General features: G+C 45.6%; 1 protein-coding gene across 2 annotated transcripts in view; it reads right to left on the bottom strand.

The window, feature by feature from the left end:
* LHFPL3 (LHFPL tetraspan subfamily member 3) overlaps positions 1-26995 on the bottom strand; it is a 140175-nt gene extending 113180 nt beyond the window's left edge. The window contains exon 1 of one of the 2 annotated variants that reach the window (XM_075208763.1): positions 26174-26995. In XM_075208763.1, the coding sequence (XP_075064864.1) occupies positions 26174-26597 (424 nt within the window). In that variant the 5' untranslated portion in view covers positions 26598-26995. The remainder of the gene's footprint in view (positions 1-26173) is intronic. The other variant, XM_075208762.1, reaches the window with a different exon arrangement.
* Between the last annotated feature and the right edge of the window lie 231 nt (positions 26996-27226).

Raw genomic sequence — 27226 nt, 5'->3', positions numbered from 1 at the left:
TGATTAACCCTGTGCTGTTCTTTATGTCAACCTTTCTGAAGTTGCACCTTAGTAGTCTCCTAGTTGAGACCCCTTCTAAGTGGGTGGGAGGCTTCAGGGTATGGGTGGATCCCTTCCTCAGTGCATGGTATGGGGGAGGCACCGTTAAGAGTTTCCGGGTCCGGCATGGGTATCTCCCGACCTACGTTTCCTTGGGATTGAAGGTGACAAGGCGTTGGGGCTTAGGGGCGGTGGAAGTTGGGAGCTCTTCTAGAAGGGAGTTGGAGAAGAGAGTCCTGCACTCCCACTTTTGGGTTCCGCTGTCACTGAGAGACTGCCCAGGTGATGTGAGTTCGGTGGGGCTTTCCTTGATTAATTCAGAGAGAATCCCGTTGAAGCTTCAGGACATTGCCTGGCTCTCCTTTCACGGGAGACTTTATGTAAGAGGGAACCTCAAGCACAGAAATGCTGATGATCGTGGCTGCCCACGGGAGGAGTGTCTAGGGGTGGAGGAGACTATGGACCATTTCTTGCTCGAGTGTCCCTTTAATGTAAAGGTTTATAAAAGAGTCTCCAGGTCGCTGGGGATCCCCTGCCTTTCGGGGCTTCGTTACCCTGAATGGGTCTACGGGGCATTCAAGGCAAGGTGGAGGGCTTTTGATTTCTGTACACTTTTTTTAGTCAGTTTAGTGGTCAGGTATTTCACATGGAACGCACGGTGTCAGGTCACCATCCGGCAGAAAGTCCTTCCCTGTGAGGTAGTGGTGGAAGATATTCTCCACGAGGTGTGGAAATTGAGGGGCATGGAGGGTCGCCGGATGTCCAATGCTAACTGGCTCAGGCTGTGGCGGAGTCTGAGACCTCCTTAGGGGGTCAAAGTCTGGTGCCTCTCCTTTCTAAGTGGCTTCTCTTGCTGTCCTTTCACCCCATTAGATTTTGTGTGGTGGAAAATTTTTTCAAGTATGGCTTACATGCACCTACAACTTGCTTCTTAGTGGGATACGGTGATGTATATGAGTTGGGTTTGTTGTTTGTATGGTGGCACCTTCTTGTTTTATGTGATTTTATCCCTTTGTATTTACTGGACTTATGAATTGGGCAAATAGCCCTTCTAGACTTTCGGTTAAGTTAGGCAAATCAGCCTTTGTTTTCAGTTGGTCTTTTTTAATATAGGTTGGTGCCACCTTTAGTAAAGTTTATTGGTTTTGTTTCATATGTAATGTTATGTTGCAAGTTTTAAATAAAAAACATTAGCAGAACACAGCACAGCACAGAACTGAACAGCACAGCACAGCACGAGATATAGCAGGACAGAGGACCACCTAACACAACCTCCCTCTACCCTGATCAATGCCCGAGTGAAGATGGCGGCGACTAGCGGGGAATTTATAGGATCCGAGTATCGCGACATCCGACAGCGGGATTATGACTCAGAGCCTCGGTTTCAGTTTTGCAATTGGCGGGAAATACCCGGATCTGTCTCGGATCGGCAACGTTCGGGTGGGCTCGGATTTCAGATATCCGAGCCCGCTCATCTCTACTATTAACCCTAGTGCTGCCAGACTACTGCTGGTTATCAGTAGTCTACAGTGTAGAAGCTCTGATACGCAATGAACTTAGTTCATTGCAGTAGGTCTATAGTTGTCACTCACCGGACCGTGAGTGCCTCTTCCCGGACATTTAGGAACCGTGGCCGTCCTCCATCCTGAGGGTCTGCGCATGCGCAGCCCTTTCCTACCCTTCAGTGTATGTCCCTTTAACTTAATTGGCAGATCAGGCAACACTCCCTATATTAAGCACCTGTGGTCAACACCACGTTGCCTGATCTTGGAGTCTCATTCCCCATGAGTCTCTGAAGGTGTTTCCTCGTTTGTTCAGCGCTGCTGATTCCTGTGGTTTCCAAACCACTTCTACCTCTGTGGTTTCCAAACCACTTCTACTACTGTGGTTCCCATACCACTTCTACCATCAATTGTATCATCGTGACTGTTTGCTGATTCCTATCCGCTGCCTCCGTGCACTACAGTCTTCTAAGCCACTTCAACTCTATCTCATATCTTTGTGACTGTTTGCTGATTCCTATCCGCTGCCTCCGTGCACTTCAGCCACTCTCCACATCTACTCACCTGTTCATCATCAAGACTGTGAGCTGATTCCTATCCGCTGCCTCCGTGCACTTCAGCCACTCTCCACATCTACTCACCTGTTCATCATCAAGACTGTGAGCTGATTCCTATCCGCTGCCTCCGTGCACTACAGCCTCCAGCTTGCAACTCGTCTGTGTTCCAACATCGTGACTGTTAGCTGATTCCTATTCCGCTGCCTCCGTGCACTACAGACTCCAGCTTGCAACTCGGCTGTGTTTCATCATTGTGACTGTTAGCTGATTCCTATCCGCTGCCCCTGTGCACTGCAGCCTTCATCTCATCTCTCCCGTGTTTCCTCGAGACTGCTGCTATTATTGCCATCCACTACTCTCCGTGATCAACAGCTCCTTGTCTACTCTGCTCACCCGTGTTCCATTGCTATTTGCACCTGCTGGTTGCTACTGGTTACCTCCGGGGATCCGCAGAGTCCTGCTGCTGCTGCCAGCGCTAATCGTCCATCTACTGCTGATCCGCTCTCCACGCCTTCCTGTGTTCCGCTGGTCTCTACCCGCCTGTCAGCATTGGATTCCTGTCTCATCCGCTATCCTGCTGCTAGATCATCACCATTCTCCTGGGTCCTCCAAGAGTCCAGTCCGCGTTCTACCGATTCCTGTGGATTCGTGTCCCTGTTGGTTTACTTACCTGTGCGCTGCACCTACTAGACCTCTGCTTCATCTATTCAGGGACTTCTCATCCTGCCGGCCTCCTGCCGCTCAGGTATCGCTGCACTCCTGTTTGACTGCCTGCTTCTGAACCACGGTATGCATACTTTCATTGACTGTGCTGGTGTATTGCATACCTTGCTGGACTGAGTTTGTTCTCCTCTGGAGTTTACTATCCGCTGAGACTATTACCATCATTGACTGTACTATCTTTTGCCGGATTACTTCAAGAGACTTTCCATATTTGCAGTGCTGTTCAGTCATTCATATATACATATCTATATTGTGCATATTACTGTGGATCGTGTTAAGGTGCCGTGTTTACCCTGTGTTGCAGTCTCTCCCCGTGCACCTCCTCACATATATATTCAGTGGTACAACTTGCTGGTAGCAGACCACTGATTCCTGTTTCCAGTATCACCTGTTCCAGTATCCTCTCACATAGCAGTGGTACAACTTGCTATCGCAGACCACTGACTCCCCGGATACCTCCACTTGGATTCCATTCCTTCACCCAGACAGCGGTACAACTTGCTATCCGCAGACCGCTGACTCTCATCACTTCCTCGTTTCTGTTGGACATTCCTCCTCACTATAGCAGTGGTACAACTTGCTATCGCAGACCACTGACTACCTTCACGTGTCCTTGTCCATACAGTTCCTCGTGTACTATTACCTCCATATTACCAGTGTTGCTAGTCATAGACTTTCCTGAGCATCTCATCATCTGCTATTTACTGTTCCGTGATCACCCTGCTACCAGAGTACCCTATTACCACCTACATTGCTCTGGTAAGCCTACCACCTGGTGATCCCTGGGTAAAGACTCCTAGTGCCCGTGACAATAGTATTAGTTGATTTTCCCACAGTCGTGGGAAAATTCCCTAATACTATAAATAGACCTAGCGCAATGAACAAAGCTCATTGCGTATCGGAGCTTCTACAAAGTACATAGTAGAAGCTGTTTGCGGCGCTCCTGCTTTTTTTCCTTTCCTTCAATCAAGCAAGAAGACTCGTGGATGTTACAAATATGGGGACCTCCTGGGTGAAGACTGCAATCAACAAGGGGGGCTTTGTGCCCAAGAAGAACAGAAGGCATTACAAGCAGGGACTTTGGATTGACAAATACTTTTTGGACATTTCAAGCCGGACTCTGGATACAAAATTATTGGGAACTTGTTTCACAGCCATTTTTGGATTAAAAGCTGCCGACGACAGATGAAAACATCAGTGGCAAGTATAGGGTATTTATTATTTTTAATAAAAATGTGGTATCAATGAGGATGTTTACTGTCTTTATTGTGGGTTATTTTTATTAAATGGATGTGGTTTTAATGAGGGTGTTGTGATTTTGCAAACATTTTCTTTTGTGGAACTACAGGTCCTAGCCAGCCCTGAGTGTCACTGCATGTTGGCACTTGTGGTTCACCAAGTGCCAACATGCACACACTATTTATGGCACCCTGGCTGGCTGGGACTCAATCATGACAGCTGCTCCATCAGAGCCACCAAATTAGATTTTTTTTCTATATTGGCGATTTTTTATACTACATGGTGATCTAAAACGATCATTTTTAAGTTGACAAAACGTATTTAATGTATATAATAATCTGCTTCAAAACGGAGATGTCTGTCATTTCATCACACAAAACACTAATCTGCTGAACGCAAATGTTTAAGCAATTCACATCTTATTTGTGAAGCTAAGAGGTCAAAGAATTCTTCAATTATTCTTTCCGAAGTGTAATTTGCATTCTTTCCCATATCAAGATGCTTTAAGTATGTAGAACCTCTTGCAGTGCTCAAGGAAACTTCCATATAATGTAGTATGTGATAATTCGTTGTTTGCCAACCCATACATAGTTCTTAAAGCTCCCACAAAAACATCTCTGCAAGTTACTCAAAATTGATCGTTCAATTTCCCCTAACCCAGTTTCTTCAAAAACACGTTTTTGAAGTATATCTGAACACGTGTGTAATTTACTTTGCTCATGGTCTATTAAACTTTATTTTCTTTTGCAGAGAATAGTTACCCAAGTCACTTCCTTGTTTGTTTGTGGCCGATCTCTTTCTATATTATATATATCTTTTACCAACAACCACTTTTAATCCAGTAACTATTTACTCTCGATATTCAAGTGTCACTGGATCACGTATAAATAAGTTATGGTATAAATTTATTTAAAGGAAATAGCGCAGGGCGCTTATTTATATAATTGTACATGCACTTATTTGTAATATTGTATATATTTTGGTAAGGGAAATATTTAATTTCTGAGACCAGGGAAAGAAATTTGTTTCTTGCTTAGCCTTGCTAGAGGAAATGTATTATTTCTTAAGGTATATATATATTTGATACAAAAAGCTTTTGTGGATGGAAGCCTTTGTGTATTGTGATGGGTGGAAATGGCTTGTTTGGGGTTTGTGACGTTTTGTATGAATGTGTATTCTGAACTGTCTGAAGAAAGGGCCATAAGTTAATCAGCCCTTTTGATGTCTGAGGCCTTTTGAAGACAGAAAGGGTTAATTAAGACCTTGCTACTCAATTTCCTGTGTCTAAAAACAAGATGCAGGACATCACTGAATTTTTAAGATATCACAGGTAAGTGTAAATATTGCAATACATGTAAATCTATGTTTTGGTAAACAGGTTACATCCTGATTCTAAAAATAGCCTGTGTCCAAACCTGTATAAAAAGCACTGTCCTGTACACTGAAATGTGTCATTCTGATGTTTCATCTGACCTGACCACTGATACCTTGTTAGCGCACCTGAGCAAAATAAAACATCACTCTTTGCTCAAAAACCCTGCTTGACAACTTCTTGAATATTGCTGTTATCCTGTGACCTGCAGATTAGATCCTAAATCGAATCCATTCCCGGCTGTTTCTGAGGTTGGACCCAGCTCTCCAGTACCACCACTCTGCCGCTACCCTGCAGCTCTGGTCAGTGTGATAGGCCAGGGGGATCCATCCACAGCAACCTTGATCCATAGTAAGAGGTCCGGAGATACCAGCCCAAGTGTACCAGCACAGGAGTACACTAGCAGTGACAATTACCTAGAAGGAATGTGGTTCTGAGCGCCATAAAGGAGCTCAGTGGTGGCAGCATTGTAAGCCCCTCCTACTGCGGCAAGAAGGCGCATTTGGGATAACGTAAGGGAACGGTGGCAAGGTAAGCCCAGACAGTTCCCAGCAACGACAGGGTGGCATAGACGGTCCATCCTGTCACAGCGATGTTTAGAGAAACACTTTTTCATACGAAGGAGACTGATTCAACAGATGGACCAGCCTCACCTGCAATGTACTTGTTAAAAATCTCAGGCTCTGTTGTGTTCGTAATTTTTCTTAAAGAAACTTAAGATTGCTGTTATCTGATTTAATTTCTTACTCAATACGGATAACAGCTGGCTGAACACAGATCTAACTTTTAACAGCAACCAGATACTGCAGAAATGCTGGCTATACACAAAAGACCCCTCCCCCAAGTAAGAAGCACTGTCTTTAAAGGTTTACCAGCAAGTGAACTGCTGACAATCGTACACTCTCTTTTATATAGGTGCCTTCCCCCTCTCTACTGAAGATTGACACCCCCTGTGATGCAATATTGACACCCACTGGCCCCTTAGGTTTCCAATAATGACACCCGCTACCTCCCCTGGGTTTGCCATAATCACACCCTCCATTTCCCATATTCAAACACACACCCCTCTGCAAAAATATACTGTCGCCCAGTAGCAGGCACTCACTATTCACTGTGATGAACCGACCGACAGGCAGTGATCCTTGACACCCGGCACTCATATGATGCAACTGAAAATTGCGCTGAAATTAGTGGAGCGCGGCTTTTGACCACGTCATAGTGCCAGGCAGCAAGGGTTACTGTCTGGTGTCGGGTGGTAGAATTTTTTTTCCAGGCGGAGCGCCCAGAGATAAGATAGAGTGTAGGGAAAACACTGCATATGCCTAATTGGAATTTCCTGTAGAAAAAGTTACAAAATCAAATCGTTACATATTATCAATAGATTTCCATCTAAAATACATGCCAAGACAAAAATCTGTACATTTGTAATTATATAAATTGGCGCACTCCACTATTAGCTAACCCACCATCCAAAACTGTTTCCAAACTACTCTCTCTGACCTCCTCACTTGACCTCTCCCAGTGGATTGAATCATCTACTCATCAGGATGGCTGCCTTGATTTTGTTTTCTCTAGACTATGCTCAGTTTCTAATTTTCTTAACACACCCTTCCCCCTTTCGGATCATCACCTTATCAGCTACATAATCGGCCCTACTGCTCTAACCTCTCTACTGTAACTCTACCAAGCCTCCTCATACCCGCAGAAATATTAATTCTATTAATCTTCAACAATTTTCCACCTCTCTCCAACACCATCTCTCCCCTATCTCTACATTCTCCTCCCCTTAGATGGCAGTACCTCATTTTCACCAAATCTTAGCAACGGCCCTTGATCAAGTGGCTCCAGCGACACTACATACTACACGTCGACTTCGATGTCAACCATGGCACACTACAGCTACGCAAAATCTTAATTTCCCGTAAAGCAGAACGTCACTGGCGTAAATCTCACACCTCTAATGACTTCTTCACATATACTTCTGTCTACCGCTCCTATCAAAATGCTCTGGACACTGCAAAACAAACATACTTCCAATCTCTTATCTATGCTCAGGCTTCTAACCCCAAACGCTTTTTCAATACATTTAAATATCTTCTCAATCCTCCCACCCCGAACCCTCCATCTACTATCAGTGCCCAGGATCTTGCTTCCTACTTAAAAGGACAAGATTGATAAGATCAGACTAGAAATGGTATCCTCTTCCTCAACAAGCAATCAGCTCAATTCCTTCCCACTACCCTTTGACCCCACAAATGAAGAGGAAATTTCTATTCTCTTATCTTCCTACTCTACCTCCTGTTCTCTTGATCCTATTCCCTCGCAAGTTGGTAGATCCCTGTCTCCTGTGCTCATTTCTCCTCTAACTAAAATCTGTAATCTCTCACTCTCTACTGGTATCTTTCCATTACTATACAAGCACGCAACAATTACTTCTATTCTAAAAAAAAAACAAGATTCCTGGCCCAAACTCTCTCTCAAATTACCATCCTATCCCTCAGCTCCTGTGCCCCTCCAAGCTTCTAGAGACTTGCCTACACTCGCCTCACACGCTTCCTTTCCGCAAACAACCTATTGGATCCTCTTCAGTCTGGCTTTGGTTCTCAACACTCCACAGAGACTGCGTTGACTAGGTTGTCAATGATCTGATCACTGCTAAAACTAAACGCCATTACTCCCTCCTAATTCTCCTGGATCTCTCGGCTGCATTTGACACTGTTCACCACTCCCTTCTCATACAAACGCTGCAATCCCTAGGCCTTCAAGACACTGTTCTATCCTGGTTCTCATCCTACCTTTCTAATCGCTCTTTCACTGTTAATTTCTCTGGGGCCACCTCTGCTCCACTTCCCTTATTAGTTGGAGTACCGCAAGGCTCAGTTCTAGTACCTCTGCTGTTCTCTGTCTATAACGCTTCTCTTGGAAATCTAATAAATTCCTTTGGATTTCAGTATCATCTCTATGCAGATGACACCCAACTTAATCTATCCTCTCCTGATCTCTCGACATCTGTGTTGTCCCGTGTAACTGACTGTCTTTATGCCATATCATCTTGGATGTCCTTTCGCCAACTCAAACTTAATCTTTCTAAAACAGAGTTAATAATATTCCCACCTACCAACAAGAGCATACCTGACATTTGTATCTCTGTTGATAACATGACCATAAATCCCACCCCACAAGCTCGCTGCCTAGGTGTAATCCTTGACTCACACCTATCCTTTGTTCCCCACATTGACTCTATATTTAAATCAAGTTACATTCATCTAAAGAACATTTCCAGAATTTGCACATATCGCACGCAAGACACTGCAAAATCCTTAATTCATGCACTTATATCCCGCATTGACTATTGCAATTCCCTCCTTACTGGTCTTCCCAAAAACAGACTCAAATCCCTATAATCTATTTTGCACGCTGCGGCAAGATTGATTTTCCTTGCAAATCGGTAATCCTCTGTTGAATCACTCTGTATGTCTCTACACTGGCTGCCTGTTTTCTACAGAATCCAATATAAAAAATACTTTTACTAACCTGGAAGGCCATCAACATACATCTCCTCTCTTGTCTCAAAATATCTCCCAACTCAGCAACTCCGTTTTGCACAAGATCTGCGACACCCTCATTACATCCTCCAATTCCCAGTAACAGGACTTTTTTTCAGGCTGCACCCACTATGGAATTCTCTCCCTCGCACAATAAGACTCTCCTCTGGTCTACAAACTTTCAAGCGTTCTCTGAAAACCCACCTCTTCACACAAGCTTATAATATTCCTCAACCACCCACTTAACCTCACTACATTACCCCATTACCACCCGTTACACAATTTCACACAAGACAAATACCCCTGACCAACATTGTTGTGTGACAGGATCATTTAGCTTATGAGTCACTTTTACCTTTGCAGCTTGGCTGGGCTGAAATGTCCCATAGATTGTAAGCTTGCGAGCAGGGCCTCACCTCTTTGTCTGTTTTACCCAGCTTGTTTATTAGTTTACTATGTTTGTCCCCAATTGTAAAGCGCCACGGAATATGTTGGTGCTATATAAATAAATGATGGTGGTGATGATGATGAATTACCTTTATACAATAAGTTATTTATAAGTTATCCAGCCACACTCACTTTATGGGAATTGGTGTTCAGGTTTATGAACATTGTTTGAGTATTTTACCTTTGCATGACTTCTCCCACATCCTACTCCCTTTACAAAAGAAAAGCAGCCATAGATGTGGGCTCAACATTGTGAAATGGACATGAAACCATTAAAAGCTATTAGATTTCAGATGTTCTAGCTAGCAGATTAGGTTCACTGTATCTTTATTGTAGATGTCACTGCTACTTCAATTCAGTAATAATTAACTTAAAATACTGTCTTCAATATAAAGTGCCAGGGCTATATTTGTAGTTATACACTATCAATGTGGCCACCCACTCACCTGGGTGGCCAAATTGAACAGATCTGGCAAGGCAAAATGACTGGATTAAACATGTTTCTGGTCACTATTATTCCTTTGCTTCAGACCTCACAGATACCCCATTACAAACATGCAAGTTAAAAAAAAAAAAAAAATCAAACAAATCAGAGACTACCATCAGTAGAGTTGTGACATCACTGCTACTGCCCCTGTACGTGATTCCTACAAAGTATTTCTGCAAAGCAAATCTGCATTGTATATCTCCCTCCTAAGGCCAGGTACACACTACAGAAATTTCCAACAAATGTGTCATCTACAACGATTGTAACAACAACTGAAGTTCCAACCAGTCTAGTGATATATGTGTACACACTATACACGTTTTAAATGGCTTTGGCATGATTCAGCATCCGGGCTGCGATTTTTGTCTGTCAAAACATTGTCTGAAAATATTGTGACTCCATAAGGAGTAGATATATGACCTCCTAGCAGCAATACGCTAAGCAAATTTAAATAAGGCTGAACTTCAGCACACACACACCTTCCAGAAAAGGAAATACGTCATACCCATTCATTCGTGTACATTTTTGTGTATAGTGTACATTCGTTAACTCCGTTTGTAACTACACAATTTCTGTGATTTATTTTAATATAATGGCCACAATAAATGAACAGATAGCTCATGTTTCTTTGCTTGTCGCTATGGCAGGAAGACTGCAAGCACAGACCAGGAGGGAAAGAAGAAGAAAGAATCAACTTGTTTCATATACACCTCTGCTACAGGAGATACAGAACAACCACCCTAATGACTTCAGGAATATTCTGCGGATGAATGACCCCACATTCCAGGAGCTGCTCCAGCTTGTCACTCCACTCATCCAGAAGACGGACACCCATTTAAGCAGACCCATATTTCCAGAGCAGAGACTGGTTACTACCCTAAGATTATTTGCCACAGGAAGGACACTGGCTGATCTCAAATACAGTATAGCAATTTCACTGCAAGCTCTGGGCTTGATCATCCCTCAGACCTGTGAGACTATTGTACAAGTTCTGCATGGACTGATATGGATATAGATAGTTAGTGAAAGAAAATAGTCTTACCCCCCAAAAAAAAATAAACACTTTCTTTTATTAAAATTGAGACTAAACATTAAAACCACAAACAAAATCTACAGTACAAAATACAGTAGATATGTATATGTATGGAGAGTAGTTGCTGGTGGTGAGGAACTACTCTTCATCTCCATGCTGCAGGAAGACTGTCTTACCATTTCTTCATCACAAGGTCAAAATACCACAACTAGAGCACATAAAATCCTGAGACCCTGCTCCTGATTTTTGGAGGCTTCAATCTTAAGTTATTTTTTGAAGATAGTCATCAGGTTCTGGATCTTCCCCTTGACCCACTCTACAGTTGCCACAGGATAATGGGTAAGGCTCACTTTCACCATTTCATCCAAAGCCAAGCTCTTCTTCTGCCTGTTAGAGTACTCTTTTAATTTAGTTTTCCACAAGGAGATATGGGATCTGTAGGCCTCAATGAAGTGCTTCTTGAGCTCTACACTTTTGTCGGATGCCATCTTAAAAGTTTTCCTAAAATAAAAAAAATAAAAAAAAAACCCACACACGTTTTGGCACTTTTACATACACCCCCAAACAAAAATACAGGAAGTCTCATGCTATAAAGTACATACCTTGCTATAATAGCGATGAAATAAGGTAAAAAAAAAATGTTGTATCCGTTTGTTTGCTACAGAACATTCAGGCCAAAGATTCTTCTGACACACCTGCAAACATGAGTATTCAAGACAATGAACTTTCACCCACAATGCTCTACTCTGCAACTATAGCTGCCGTGGTCCATACCAACTGTGAACGCCCATGTCTGCGTCTATAAAATTATAGAGGAGCCAATTTGTCGCCAGCAGTACGTGATAAGATGGCGGATGAACAGGTGAAAGACAGAAGTGATGGAGAAGTGGAGGGGAATGGAGAAGGGATGCAGCAGGAGGACATTAAAAGAGCCAAGCCAATGAGCCCAAGGCATATGGAGATGATGGTGAGAATGTGCTGGACCAAACACAACTATGACAGCTCAGAACTGGGAAAAAAAAAACAGTGGGATCCAGGTACAACTATCTACTGTCCAGAAAAGTCTGGACAGAAGTGGTCTCTATGGAAGAATTGTTGCCAAAAGGCCAACCTTTGAAGTGGAAAAAAATGGCAGAAAGTGCTCTAGACTGAGGAGTCAAAATTTGAAATGTTCGGCTGTAACAGAAGGCAGTCTGTTCGCTGAAGGGCTGGAAAGCGATACAACAATGAGGGTCTGCAGGCAACAGTGAAGCATGGTGGAGGTTCCTTGCAAGTTTGGGGCTGCATTTCAGCAAATGGAGTTGGGGATTTGGTCAGGATTAATGGCGTCCTTAATGCTGAGAAATACAGGCAGGTATTTATCCATCATGCAATACCATCAGGCAGATGTCCGATTGGCTCCAAATTTATTCTGCAGCAGGACAATGACCCCAAACATACAGTCAATGTCATCAGAAGCTATCTTCAGCGTAAAGAAGAGCTGATGATATGGCCCCCCAGGGCCCCAATCTCATCATTTAATCTGTGTGGGATTACATGAAGAGACAAGGATTTGAGCAAGCCTGCATCCACAGATCTGTGGTTAGTTCTACAAAATGTTTGGAACAGCCTGCTGTTATGAGCCGCGGCGGTGCCCAGCCGCCGCGACTCACTCACCTGCGTCCCGGCCGTCGCTATGGCGACCGGGACGTCAATCCGGCCCTGACCCGGCCGTTGCCGGGGCAACGAGAAGACGCTTCGGCGCTGCGTCCCGGCAATGAGAGGAAGCCGGGCGCAGCGCTCACCATATGTTCTAGCCTGTGGGCTAATTAATGCAGCCTATTAATTATGCTGGGGGCTGTGTCTAATTCAGAGCTAGGCTCTGATTGGTGGCCACTGGTATTTAAGGCAATGAGGTCTGCTGCCTCATTGCCGGTTATAGCTTCTGTGTTCCAGTCTGCTGACCTGCTAGTTCCTGTCCTGTATCCTGATATCTCTATTTGACTCCCCGTGTATGACCCTTGGCTTTGATTTGGACCTTGCTCGTGTTTCCTGTGACCCTGATCTTTGGCCTGTTTACCCGTTCTGCTATTTGCCTGTGACCCCTGACCTCAGCTTGTTCATCGATACTGTTGTCTGCTGCCGGCCCTTGACCTCTGCGTGGACCTGACTCCTCTTGCCTGGGTTCTCCCCAGCTGGTACGCACTTCACGACCCTCTGTCAGTCTGCGGCCCAGTCTGTCCCCACCATCAGGGGCTCCAGTGAACACCTGACTGGCAGAGTAGATTCCGGGTTGTGTTGTGCCGGCTGGAGGGGTTCCTAACATTATAACCGGCCCACTCACGGAGACGAAGTTGGAATGGATGCAAGTGGAGCCTCACCGTCTCCGGCACAAGCCCTAGCAGCCCATGTTGAGTCCTTATATCAGATGATCCAGGGATTGGCTGAGCGTCTGTCTGTTCAAGAAGAAGCCGCAAAAGTGTCACAACCCACTCCAAGTTCCGTCTGTGAACCTAAGATGAACTTGCCGGATCGCTTCTCTGGAAATAGGTCCCTGTTTCGGAATTTCAGGGAGAGCTGCAAGCTCTATTTCCGATTGAGACCCCGCTCCTCCGGGTCAGAGCATCAAAGAGTCGGGATTATCATTTCCCTTCTACAGGGTGACCCCCAGTCCTGGGCGTTTTCCTTGCCGCAGACCAGTCCTGCCATGCAGTCAGTAGACGCTTTCTTCGAGGCGTTAGGTCTACTATATGACGACCCGGACCGTACTGCCTCCGCTGAAACTCATCTACGGGCCTTGAAACAAGGCCGGCGCTCGGCAGAGGAATATTGCGCTGAATTCCGTAGATGGTCACCTGATAGTGGATGGAATGATCCTGCCTTGCGGAGTCAGTTCCGTCTTGGTCTGTCGGAACAGGTCAGAGACTCTTTGGTGCAGTACCCATCTCCTACCTCTCTGGAGGATCTGATGCACCTCTCCATTAAAATCGACAGGAGATTTAAAGAGCGGAAAATCGAAAACGAGACATCATCACATCTATCCGGCTTCATTCCTGTTCCCACGGATGGTGAGGAACCCATGCAATTGGGAGCGTATCGTCTCTCCCCTGAGGAAAGAGACAAGAGAAGATCACAGGGCTTATGTCTCTATTGCGGCACAAAGGGCCACTTCTCCCGTTCCTGCCCGAATAAGCCGGGAAAAGAGCATGCCTAGGGAACGAGGGGAAAGTTCACCTAGGTCTGCAGATTGTCTCCCCGAAAAACGCCGTATTGATCCCTGCACAGCTCATGTTTAGTGCTCGTTCAATGGACCTGTCTGCCTTCGTTGATAGTGGAGCTGCAGGCAACTTCCTGGACATCGGGTTCGCCCGCGCTGCTAAAATTCCGATGGTAGAACTCAAGTCCGCTATTACTGTCTGTGGCTTAGATGGAGGTCCGTTGCCTGGTGGCAAGATTTCCTGGGAGACCTCGCCACTACAATTAAAAAATCGGAGCTCTCCATTCAGAGTCAATAACCTTCCTTCTTATCGATTGTTCATCAGTTCCCTTGATCTTGGGTCACCCATGGCTTTCCCGTCATAACCCTGTCATGGACTGGGTAAAAGGAGAAATTGTCCAGTGGAGCTCTTACTGTACACAGTCCTGCTTATCACTGCCCCTGCGGGTGATTCAGTCTATTCCGGAGCAGCTTCCCTCACAATATCATGAGTTCTGGGATGTGTTCTCCAAGAAAGCTGCTGACACCTTACCACCACACCGTGACTTTGACTGTGCCATCGAGCTTATTCCTGGTTCCAAGTTGCCTAAGGGTCGCCTGTACTCTCTCTCTGGTCCGGAGACCAAGTCCATGCAGGAATACATTGAAGAAAATCTGGAGAAGGGCTTCATCAGGCCATCTAAATCTCCCGTAGGAGCAGGATGCTTCTTTGTATCCAAAAAGGACGGAGGACTAAGACCCTGTATTGATTACCGGGGATTGAATCTTATTACAATCAAGAATACCTATCCCCTTCCGCTCATCTCCATATTATTTGATCAGCTGAGAGGCGCTACTGTCTTCTCAAAAATCGATCTTCGTGGAGCGTATAACCTCATCCGTATCAAGGAGGGAGACGAGTGGAAGACGGCATTCAATACGCACTCTGGCCATTATGAATACTTGGTTATGCCGTTCGGTCTTAGCAATGCACCTGCAGTATTCCAGGACTTAATCAATGAGGTTCTTCGGGACTTTCTTGGTAGTTTCGTGGTCGTCTATTTAGATGATATCCTCATCTATTCTAGATCTCTGTCGGTACATCAAAATCACGTCAAACAAGTTCTACGAAGATTGCGAGAGAACCACCTTTACGCCAAACTAGAAAAGTGTGAGTTCGAGGTGCAGAAAGTATCCTTTTTAGGTTACATAATCTCTTCTGAGGGATTCTCCATGGATCCAACTAAGGTTCAGGCTATTCTAGATTGGGTGCAACCAAACAACCTTAAGGCGGTGCAGAGGTTTCTGGGCTTCTCCAATTATTATAGAAGGTTCATTCCAGGTTTTGCGGACATCGTGGCTCCCATTGTCGCCCTAACCCGTAAAGGGATGGATCCAACTAATTGGTCGCCTCAAGCAGTAGCCTCATTCGAAAGCCTGAAAAAAGCCTTTGTCTCGGCTCAGGTCCTTAGACACCCGGATCCAGCTAAACCATTTGTTCTTGAGGTCGACGCCTCTGACGTCGGTGCTGGGGCTATACTATCACAGAAGGACCCTCATACTAATCGTCTACACCCGTGTGCCTATTTCTCCCGTCAGTTCTCTTCAGCAGAAGCCAACTATGATGTCGGGAATAGGGAACTGTTGGCAATCAAATGGGCCTTCGAGGAGTGGCGACATTGGCTGGAGGGTGCTCCACATCAGATCTCTGTCATTGCCGACCACAAGAACTTGCAATATATACAAATCGGCCAAACGTCTAAATCCCAGACAGGCCCGTTGGTCGTTGTTCTTTACCCGGTTCAATTTCCTGATCACCTATCGACCGGGTTCCAAAAATGTCCGGGCAGATGCTCTGTCCAGAAGTTTCTTGGCACACCACGTTCCAGTTTCGAACCCAGAGCCTATTATTCCTCCTTCCATAATCCATGTTGGATTAACCCAAGATCTGAGTATCACACTTCAGAGATTCCAGAAATTAGCCCCTGATACTACTCCGGAACAACGTCTTTTTGTTCCAGTCCATCTAAGGAAGGCGGTTCTTGCAGAGGCGCATAATAGTAGGTCTGCTGGACACCCTGGAGTTTATAAGACGCTGGAGATCCTTTCCCGTACGGTCTGGTGGCCATCCTTGTCCGCTGACGTCAAAAGTCATGTCCTCTCGTGTGAAATTTGTGCCAGGAACAAAGTCCCCAGGACTCGCCCGGTGGGTCAATTGCTTCCATTGCCCATTCCTGCAAAACCTTGGACACATTTGTCCATGGATTTTATTGTTGATTTGCCACCTTCTGCAGGACATAATACTATTTGGGTTGTGGTGGACCGTTTCAGTAAAATGGCACATTTCATCCCATTAACCAGGCTTCCTACAGCTCGAGATCTGGCCATTCTCTTCATACAACATGTTTTCCGGCTCCATGGCCTTCCTTCCGATATTGTTTCTGATCGTGGTTCACAATTCATAGCACAATTCTGGAAATCCTTCTGCACCCTCCTCGGAATCCGGATCAGTCTGTCATCTGCATACCACCCTCAGTCTAACGGGCAAACTGAAAGGGTTAACCAATCACTTGAACAGTTCCTCCGATGTTATTCCTCAGAATTCCATGACAACTGGTCATCTTTGCTGCCTTGGGCAGAGTTTGCCTACAATAACTCATCTCACTCATCTACTCAAACTTCCCCGTTCTACTGTAACTTCGGTTTCCATCCCAGGGCTAATTCTCTGTACTCTCTCAAATCTGCTGGTATTCCGGAGATTCATTCCACAGCTGCTGATCTGAAAGTAATTTGGGGGAAAGTTCAGTCCTCCTTGAAAAAATCCTCATTGTCGGCCAAAAAATGTTCGGATCGCCACCGTACCACCTGCCCATTCAAAGTGGGCCAGAAAGTATGGCTATCAACTAGAAATCTCAGGCTCAGACAGCCTTGTAAAAAACTAGGGCCTAAATTTATTGGGCCGTTCATGATTACCAAACAGATCAATCCGGTAGCTTTTAGATTGAAGATTCCTAGCTCACTAAAAATTCCGAACACATTTCATTGTTCATTGTTGAAGCCGGTATTGTATCCTAGCCAATCCTCAACTGTGCCTGGGGGAAGTTCGAGGAAGCCACTAAGATATGTGGTTCAAAGGATTTTAGATTCCAAAAAAGTGCAAGGACAGGTGCACTTCCTGGTGCAGTGGAGGAATCGCGGGTTAGAAGAGCGATCTTGGGTTCCGCGAAGACAACTCCATGCCCCTAAACAATTGAAGGAATTCTTCAGGAGGTTCCCAAGAAAACCTGGATGTCGGGGTCCCTCGACCCCTCCTCAAGGGGGGCGTACTGTTATGAGCCGCGGCGGTGCCCAGCCACCGCGACTCACTCACCTGCGTCCCCGCCGTCGCTATGGCGACCGGGACATCACTTCCGGCCCTGACCCGGCCGTTGCAACGAGAAGACGCTTCGGCGCTGTGTCCCGGCAATGAGAGGAAGCCGGGCGCAGCGCTCACCATATGTTCTAGCCTATGGGCTAATTAATGCAGCCTATTAATTATGCTGGGGGCTGTGTCTAATTCAGAGCTAGGCTCTGATTGGTGACCACTGGTATTTAAGGCAATGAGGTCTGCTGCCTCATTGCCGGTTATAGCTTCTGTGTTCCAGTCTGCTGACCTACTAGTTCCTGTCCTGTATCCTGATATCTCTATTTGACTCCCCGTGTATGACCCTTGGCTTTGATTTGGACCTTGCTCGTGTTTCCTGTGACCCTGATCTTTGGCCTGTTTACCCGTTCTGCTATTTGCCTGTGACCCCTGACCTCAGCTTGTTCATCGATACCGTTGTCTGCTGCCGGCCCTTGACCTCTGCGTGGACCTGACTCCTCTTGCCTGGGTTCTCCCCAGCTGGTACGCACTTCACGACCCTCTGTCAGTCTGCGGCCCAGTCTGTCCCCACCATCAGGGGCTCCAGTGAACACCTGACTGGCAGAGTAGATTCCGGGTTGTGTTGTGCCGGCTGGAGGGGTTCCTAACACCTGCCTGGTGAGTTGCTTCAAAAACTGTGTGCAAGTGTACCGAGAAGAATTTATGAATTTATGCCGTTTTGGAGGCAAAGGGTGGACACACCAAATATTGATTTGATATAGATTTTCCTTCTGTTCATTCACTTTACACACACATAATTCTAAATATATATATATATATATATATATAACAAATAAGTGGGAGGGGCGCCACATAGTATAATACTGTATTCAACAATACAGAGAGGTGTACCGCAAGCCAGAATTTAGATCACCAAGTGGATATAGGCACTCAGGTGTTAGGAGTGAATCAGTAAGGTAAAACAGAGGAGGAAATATTTCCAAGACCACCAGCACCATACCAATATGCATACCAGATAAAAGAACTTTAAAGCTTATCTGTAGGTATAGTTGGTCTCTTCGTAGATTACAATAACTCTGGTTCCCCTTCAAACTGGTGGAGTGTTGTTGCTCAACACTTACAGGATCACAGACAGGCACTTCATATATCCTCAGTGATAACCATGTTTATAGGCTTCATCAGGAGGATTCCTCCTGATGAAGTCTCTGCTTAACGAGACGAAACGCGTTGAGGACTGCTTTTCAAAGAGCCCGCTGACTTTATATCTAGCAGCGCGGCAGCGTGTTCTTTATTGAACTCTGCTGAGGATTATCTTTCAAAGGATTCAGTGACCTGTATACCTGGCAACGTGGTAGCGTGCTACTTATTGGATCCCGTTGTCCTGTTCCAGCTTAGATACCCAGATAAGCATATATCTTAATTTTTTATGTAAGTGTACATCTGTATTTTACTCTGCAATAAATATGTAATCATACGGTACTACACTATGAGAGCTTTTCTTCTTCCTATAAACATGGTTATCATGGTTATGTGACTGGATCACTTATAACTAACTTATTTATTTAAAAGGAAATAGCGCAGGGCGCTTATTTATATAATTACAAATGTACTTATTTTTTATATTGTGTCTATGTTGGTGAAGGAGATATCTTGATTTCTGAGGCCCGGGGGAGAAATTAATTTGTTTTAACTTTGCTAGAGGAACTTTGCATTGCATGTAAATCCATATTTGGGTAAACAAATTGCAACCCGATTCTAAAAATAGTTCAGACCTCCGGCAGCTGGCTTACCCTGTGAAGCTGTGTTCAAATCTGTATAAAAAAACACTCTTGTCTTGAAAATTGTTCTTTTTGCTTCATCTGACCTGCTCCCTGGTACCTTCAACCAGGGTGAGCAAATAAACATCACTTGCTTCAAAGACCTGCTTGGAAATTTCTCTATCCCTGTGACCTACAGATTAGACCCAGAAGCTAATCCATTCCTTGCTGTTTCTGAGGTTTGGACCCAACATCCAGTACCACCGCTCTGCCTGCTACCCAACTGCTCTGGCCTGTGTGATAGGCCAGGGGAATCCATCCATAGCAACCCTGATCCATAGGAAGAGGTCTGGAGTACTAGCCCAGGTACACTAGTAACGGGGTATACTCGCAGCATCAGTTACCTAGAAGAAACACGGTACTTTATGCCGGTAACGAGTCCAGTGGTTGCAGCATTTGTAAGCCAGTCCTACTTCAGTTAGAGGGCGCATATGGGATAACGAAAGGGAGGGGTGGCAAAGTAAGCCCAGCCAGTTCCCAGCAGCAACAGACAGGGTGGCATAGGCAGGCCATCCTGATTATATATATATATATATATATATATATATATATATATATATATATATATATATATATATATATATATATATATATATATTAATTATTATTATTTATTTATAAGGCGCCACAAGGCATCCGCAGCGCCGTACAGAGACAAACAAAATTACAATACAATGGGAGACCGCACAGTAAACACAGCAACTCAGTAAGCTCAATGCACAGCTAGAGAGGGCGGGGAAGGGGGGGGGGGGGGAATCCGCAAACGACGGGGCCCAAGAAGGAGGGCGCGGAAGACAGGGAGACCCCCAGGGGGGAGGAGGGAGCGAGAGTGGAGGACCCTCAAGGAGGAGGGCTAAGTAGCTGGAGAGCAGAGTTAGAAGTGGTGGAAACAGGAGGAGAGATGGCCCTGCTCAGAGGAGCGTACAATCTAAGGGGAGGGGTGGACAGACAGAGAGACGCAGGGGAGAGAGGGAGAGTAGGGGGACAGAGGCAGAAGATAAGGTAGGAAGTTAAGTGGGAGACAGAAAGGCTTTAAGAAAAAGGTGGGTTTTTAGGGCCCGTTTGAAACTGGACAGATATGGGGAAGTTCTGATGGAGGGAGGGAGCTTGTTCCAGTGGAGGGGGGCAGTGCGGGCGAAGTCTTGAATACGCGCGTGGGAGGAGGTTATAAGGGGGGAAGAGAGGCGACGGTCAGAGGCAGAACGGAGAGGGCGGGATGGAGCATGAATAGAGAGGAGGGTGGAGATGTAGGGCGCAGTGGAGTTGGCGAGGGCCTTGTAGGTGAGTGTGAGGAGCTTAAAGAGGATTCTGAAGGGGAATGGGAGCCAGTGAAGGGCTAGGTAGAGGGGTGAGACAAAAGAGGAGCGGCGAGAGAAGAAAATAAGCCTAGCTGCAGCGTTAAGGACGGATTGAAGGGGATTTTGGTGGCATCTTGGGAGAGGAAGGGCCGGATGCGAGCGATGTTGTGCAGCTGGAAGCGGCAGGATTTAGCAAGAGAGAGGATGTGGGGGCCAAAGGAGAGAGAGGAGTCGAGGATGACACCAAGGCAGCGAAGTTGGGGGACAGGGGAAATAGAGGTGTTGTCGACAGTGATGGAGAGGTCAGAAGGGGATGGGGTATGAGAGGGAGGAAAAACTATGAGCTCAGTTTTGGCAAGGTTAAGTTTGAGGAATCGAGAGGACATCCAGGAGGAGATGGCAGAGAGGCAGGCGGACAACCTAGAGAGGAGGGAGGGAGAGAGATCAGGAGAGGAGAGGTATAGTTGAGTGTCATCAGCGTAAAGGTGGTAGCTGAAGCCGAAGGAGCTGATGAGTTCACCCAGGGAGGAGGTGTATAGAGAGAAGAGTAAGGGTCCCAGAACAGAGCCCTGAGGGACCCCGACTGGAAGGGTGGATGGGGGGGAGAGAGACCCAGAGGTGGTGACAGAGAAGGATCGGTGAGTAAGGTAAGAGGTGAACCAGGACAGGACTGGGCCGGGCCGGAGAGGCTGAAAGACTGGAGGGTGTGAAGGAGGAGGGGGTGGTCAACGGTGTCAAAGGCATATATATATATATATATCTATCCCCATCTATATCTCTATCACGGTTGAATGCAGGAATATAGCTAGTACAAAACAGTAGGTAATCAGGAGCTTGCAGAAATTACCAGGTACAAAGCTGATGCAGGACGCAGGAGGTAATATGAGCTGCAAGAAAATACCAGGTGCACAGCTGATGTAGGAAAGCAGGAGTTATGGAGAGATCCCAAGCAGCAAGTAACCAGAAGCATAGCAGAAGGCAGGAACAACCAAGTAACAACAGAATGTAACAACAATAACCATAAATGTATGCTGGAAGTGACAGGTATAAGTAGGGGAACACCAGTTGCAAAGGATAATTAATGAGAAGGTTAACCCCTAGCACATACAAGGAATGCACAATACCAGCACCTCTGGTGAATAGAGGTGCTTCCACAAAATATATATATATAACAATAATAAAGTCCAAAGACAGAAGCTGCCAGGCAAAGCAGCATGCAATGCAAAGGCTTGCAGGCAGATCCTGACACACACACATATATATATATATATATATATATTTTTTTTTTTATTTTTTTCAAATTAGAATGCAACTTGAACGCAAGTTGCAGCTAAAAACAAAACTAAACAAAACAAAAAAAACTTCAGCGTAATTCAACCATATTCAAATCCAAGCGAATCTCAAGATGCGTTACAATTCCAATCTTGGTGGAAGTACCCTCTGCCTAAACAGTACTTGCCGTATGTTGATATACAAAATAGAGTACAGTATACGCATGAGCATATGTGCAATATAAGGTCACATCCGAACGCCCGAAAAAAATAAAATAATTTATAAGTCCCATCTTTAAGACTTACTTGTCATTGTTCCTTACATATTCCACATCTATCACTTAAGCCTCTACTACGGGGTTACTCTTCCCCTTCAATTGCACCCTGGAAAATCCTCTTGATACAACTCTCATTTGGGAGTTTACTAGGCATTCGCTGCCTACACTTTCCCAAGTGGAAAAGACATTCTTAAAGTGTATTGTACATCCTATGCGTCTTTTACAGACTATATTACTTACATACACATGTTCTCTGCTATATAGTGGCATGCATATATGTAGTTTTCCAAAGACTATGCCGGCGGTTCCCAAAGTGTGCGCCGCGGCTCCCAGTGGTGTCGCGGTGCTGTCACTGGGGTGCCGCGAGCCAGCCATAGAAAAAAACCAAAGAGCACATAAACTTACCAATCAGCGCGGCGCCGGGACCCAACAGACTCCTCTCTCCCGCAGCGGTCACTGACGTCGATATTCAGTGACAGCTGCGGGAGAGAGGAGTCTGCTGGGTCCCGGCGCCGCGCTGATTGGTAAGTTTATGTGCTATTTGGTTTTTTCTATGGCTGGCTCGCGGCAGAGGAGTGAGAGGGAGTGTGACAGCGGGGCAGACAGAGGGGCAGGAGTGTGACAGCGGGGCAGACAGAGGGGCAGGAGTGTGACAGCGGGCAGACAGCTGGACAGGAGTGTGACAGCGGGCAGACAGAGGGGCAGGAGTGTGACAGCGTGAGAGGGGCAGTGGAGGGGGACACAGTGTGAGAGGGGCAGTGGAGGGGGACACAGCGTGAGAGGGGCAGTGGAGGGGGACACAGCGTGACAGAGGGCAGGGGGGGGGGACAGCGTGACAGAGCAGAGGAGGGGGGACAGCGTGACAGAGCAGAGGAGGGGGGACAGCGTGACAGAGCAGAGGAGGGGGGACAGCGTGACAGAGAGCTGAGAAGGGGGGACAGCGTGACAGAGAGCTGAGAAGGGGGGACAGCGTGACAGAGAGCTGAGAAGGGGGGACAGCGTGACAGAGAGCTGAGAAGGGGGGACAGCGTGACAGAGAGCTGAGAAGGGGGGCAGCGTGACAGAGAGCTGAGAAGGGGGGGCAGCGTGACAGAGAGCTGAGAAGGGGGGGCAGCGTGACAGAGAGCTGAGAAGGGGGGGCAGCGTGACAGAGAGCTGAGAAGGGGGGACAGCGTGACAGAGAGCAGAGAAGGGGGGACAGCGTGACAGAGAGCAGAGAAGGGGGGACAGCGTGACAGAGAGCAGAGAAGGGGGGACAGCGTGACAGAGAGCAGAGAAGGGGGACAGCGTGACAGAGAAGGGGGGACAGCTTGACAGAGAGCAGAGGAGGGGGGGGACAGCGTGACAGAGGGCAGTGTGAGAGAGGGCAGTGTGTCTGGATGCAGAGGGGGCAGTGTGTCTGGATGTAGAGGGGGCAGTGTGTCTGGATGCAGAGGGGGCAGTGTGTCTGGATGCAGAGGCGGCAGTGTGTCTGGATGCAGAGGGGGCAGTGTGTCTGGATGCAGAGGGGGCAGTGTGTCTGGATGCAGAGGGGGCATTTTTGCATACAACTAAATAAGTATTTCTGTCCTGACCTAAATACTTATTACATTTTTTTGACCCAACTACTTCTAAAACAGGACTGCTCAATAATTATTTTGGAGGGGTGCCTTGGAAAAATTTGGAGACTCTAAGGGTGCCGCGAACTGCAAAAGTTTGGGAACCACTGGACTATGCCATGCCAGTCATCACTATCAATCACTTACACCTGTCCCGTAGCTGATACAAAGGAGATCGCTGAAACCAAGCATACTCAAGAGAAATCCAGGCTCAAATTGACAGTAGTGTCATTTCTGTTTGGACAAGAATTGCATACAATTGCGTTCATTTGGTTAAAGTCCAATTTTGAGCATGCGCAGACCTAATTCATGCAAGATACAATACGCAAATCCGACCATGAATCAGAGCCAAAATGTCTTTACTTGCCATTTACCTCTCTCATCCTAAGATGTCAGCGTTATAACTACATAGAAACTCCATTGTTCACCAGGTTTACTTTTTTTTTTTAAAAGGACTGTTGCTTCAAGTTAGTTGTAGATATTAGAACCATTGAAAACAAGCTTATGTAAATCTTACAATTAACATTTGTTTTACTTTAAATTTGGCATATCACAGAAATAAAAATGCCAACGGCAACAATATAGGAGAAAATATACCTTTGCTGTAAATGTTAGAAATTTAAAAGCCACAGCCAAGAATTCAGGGCCCTGTAAAAAAAGATTAGAGGTCACAGGCCATGTGCTTTTGTAAAGATAACCAGAGTTGTGAAAGGAGTTCTCCTATCCTTTTATGTTACAGTAGCATTTGGATTAAAACAAGTTGCTTCTTTGAGATGAGTCATATCTACATGTCTCCCCTATATATAGTGATTATATTTCATTCACAAAGCTGTTCACATTACTTATTTGTTTTTTAAAAAATAAATCATAAAGTACCGGAACCATAATAAACCTCCTATATTTGCTCTCGGACCATGAAATAAATTATGCGAGCCATTTAGATTTATATTAATCATTCCATTCATGCAAATTGCTTATCCATGTCATACATAGGCAAACACTTCACCCAAAGTTTGGAAAGATCACATGAAAGCTTTAACTGAAACAATGTAAGACACCAAAAAAAAGTATTGCAATACTCCCTAATCTACATACCCAATATTATCTTCAATATGCTAGGCCAGGGTTGCATCAATCAAGCCTGGCAATCTCCTATAGTTGTGACAGGAGTATGGAGTAAAAAAAAAAAAAAAAAAGGTCAAAAACACACAAATCCAAAACACAATTTGGAAAAATATAAAAAATTAAAGAGCTTTCAGTGGTTGAAACTACATACACTTTACAGCTAAACTGTCTGTTCCTGACATGTCATACTACAACAAACAGACTATGAAAATAAAAAAGATAAAATACATTTAAAAGATCAGGGGGGAGGGGGGCGGCGATATTGCAATATGGTAGAATAGTAGAAACAGGAACATGATCGCATGCATTAACTTCAGGCTGGGCAAATAACAGTAACCAGTGTGACAAAATAAAAAAAGTGCCCTGGCCACTGGAACTTGATGGCGAATCAATAGTCTGGTGCTGAGTAGCATTATATTTTTCATATAAATGGCAGCTGCTCAGAGCCGATTTAAAAAAGCTAGAGAGCACCAATAAGTGAAAGTGTCAGCATGTCGTTTGAGGTGCTGACATCACCCTGCGAACCACTGGTGAGAAGCACCTTTTCTTACCTTCATAGCCACTTCCAGCTACATGAAGAAGGGCAATTCTGCACCAGTACTTAAACTAGCGTGTTAAATGGGTGTTTGTGTGGGACGTGGCTTATAAAGGGAAAAACCATACTACCATTTCTCCAAATAGAATTCATATATTTCAACTGGATTATCCAGCACACATGCAAAATGGTTAGAAACAGCTTTGATAGAAGCTTACTTTTCTACCTAAAGGCATAAAATATTCATAGAAATTAACCAATTATCTTATAACCGTTTGGGGGAGGGGTGGAATTTGGTTGTTATGTTATAAAATGATAAATCAAATGTTGCTTTGTAACAAAATCAAAAAACTATCCAACATACGGAGCAATGACGAACAGCTGTGTGCCAACTATGTGGGTTAAATCATTTCCGTACCCCCTTGACTGGCAAAATAAAGATGTTTTTAGGCAGTAGGAATATATAGAAAATATCGGACCTTTAAAAAGTCTCACACATCCAGTGTAATCATTACATATGAAGTAAAGTTGACAACTGACCCAAAAGCTCTCAACACCAAAGTACTCAGCTGCTGCACAACCTCCTGGGAAGTGAGCTGTCAATCGCTGTATCGCTTATTGAGATCAGAAACTCACTGACAGCAACCCTCCTAGATATGTTCTGCAGGAGCTGTGGATATTGCTGTCCTCGCTGAAGTACCAATGATGCCGACAATAGTTGGCTCATGGTTTGCAGGACCATCTTGGGAGACAGCAGCACAAACTCACCGGAGGATAGCTGCATCCAGGCGCAGATCTTATATACGGTGGCTGTGTTGCAGAAGAAAAACAGAACGAAGGACACTATGCATGCGATAATTAGCGTCATGGACAGCCCGATGAAAAAAGAGGCAGCTTTAAAGGCTCCTGAAGGGATGGAGGAAAAATCGGTGACGCTGCCGGTACAGGTAAGCTCTTTGGAGAAGCCGCTACCAATACAATAGTGGAAGAGTCCGAAATAGCCGGCCTGGGGTGTGTCCACCCCGTCCCCTATCCAGTAAGGTTGGATGAAGCACACGATGTTGACGATGGCGAAGCAGATGGTGAAGATCGCCCACAGCACCCCGATAGCCCGCGAGTTGCGGATATAATTGGCGTGATAGATCTTGGCAGCATCCTGAGGGGATAACATGGCTAAGGCAGGGTCTGGCATTCCACCACCCGGGAAAATGGGACGCCGCAGAATGGAGGAATCAGTGAGTGGCCAGACAAATCACAGCAGCATCAGCGGCGGCATTGAGGAAAACTGGCACTTCTCCAAACCATAGAACGTCATAGAGGTTCCCACACACACACCAGCCCCGTTCCCCTAATTATCTCCGCCGGCCGTTAACGGTCACTGCGACCTACTGCAGATACGCATCCTAATGTGTCAGGGGCAGGCGCTACCATAGCGAGCTGAGAGGGGAGCGGGAGCGATGAACGTGAGAACGTATGCTGGGTGTCTCAGTAGAGATGAGGAGAGAATACCAAACGCGCTGTGCACATGACATCCTTCCCCCACAACCCCTTTTTCGGTACACCTTATGAGCGAATCCAGGGCACGTGCTGGTGACGATTGGGCGCGGGAAGTGTGAGGTGAGAAGTGGGGCTGGCTCTAAATATAGCTGTTCATAAGGCTCCAGCTCACACAAATAATAATCTGTCTTTATATACTAGGTCATTGATGAAGATAAAGAAGAAAGTGCAAATCTCAATATTTTAATTTAATTAATATAATAGAATAATCAAGGTAGGATGTTTTTAATTACGGCACTAGTTTGGGTCCATTAAGATAAGTAC

The sequence above is a fragment of the Mixophyes fleayi genome, chromosome 4, assembly GCF_038048845.1.
Source record: "Mixophyes fleayi isolate aMixFle1 chromosome 4, aMixFle1.hap1, whole genome shotgun sequence".
NCBI lineage: Eukaryota > Metazoa > Chordata > Amphibia > Anura > Limnodynastidae > Mixophyes > Mixophyes fleayi.
Note: the sequence above shows the minus strand (reverse complement) of the source record. Positions and strands in the feature narration are given on the sequence as shown.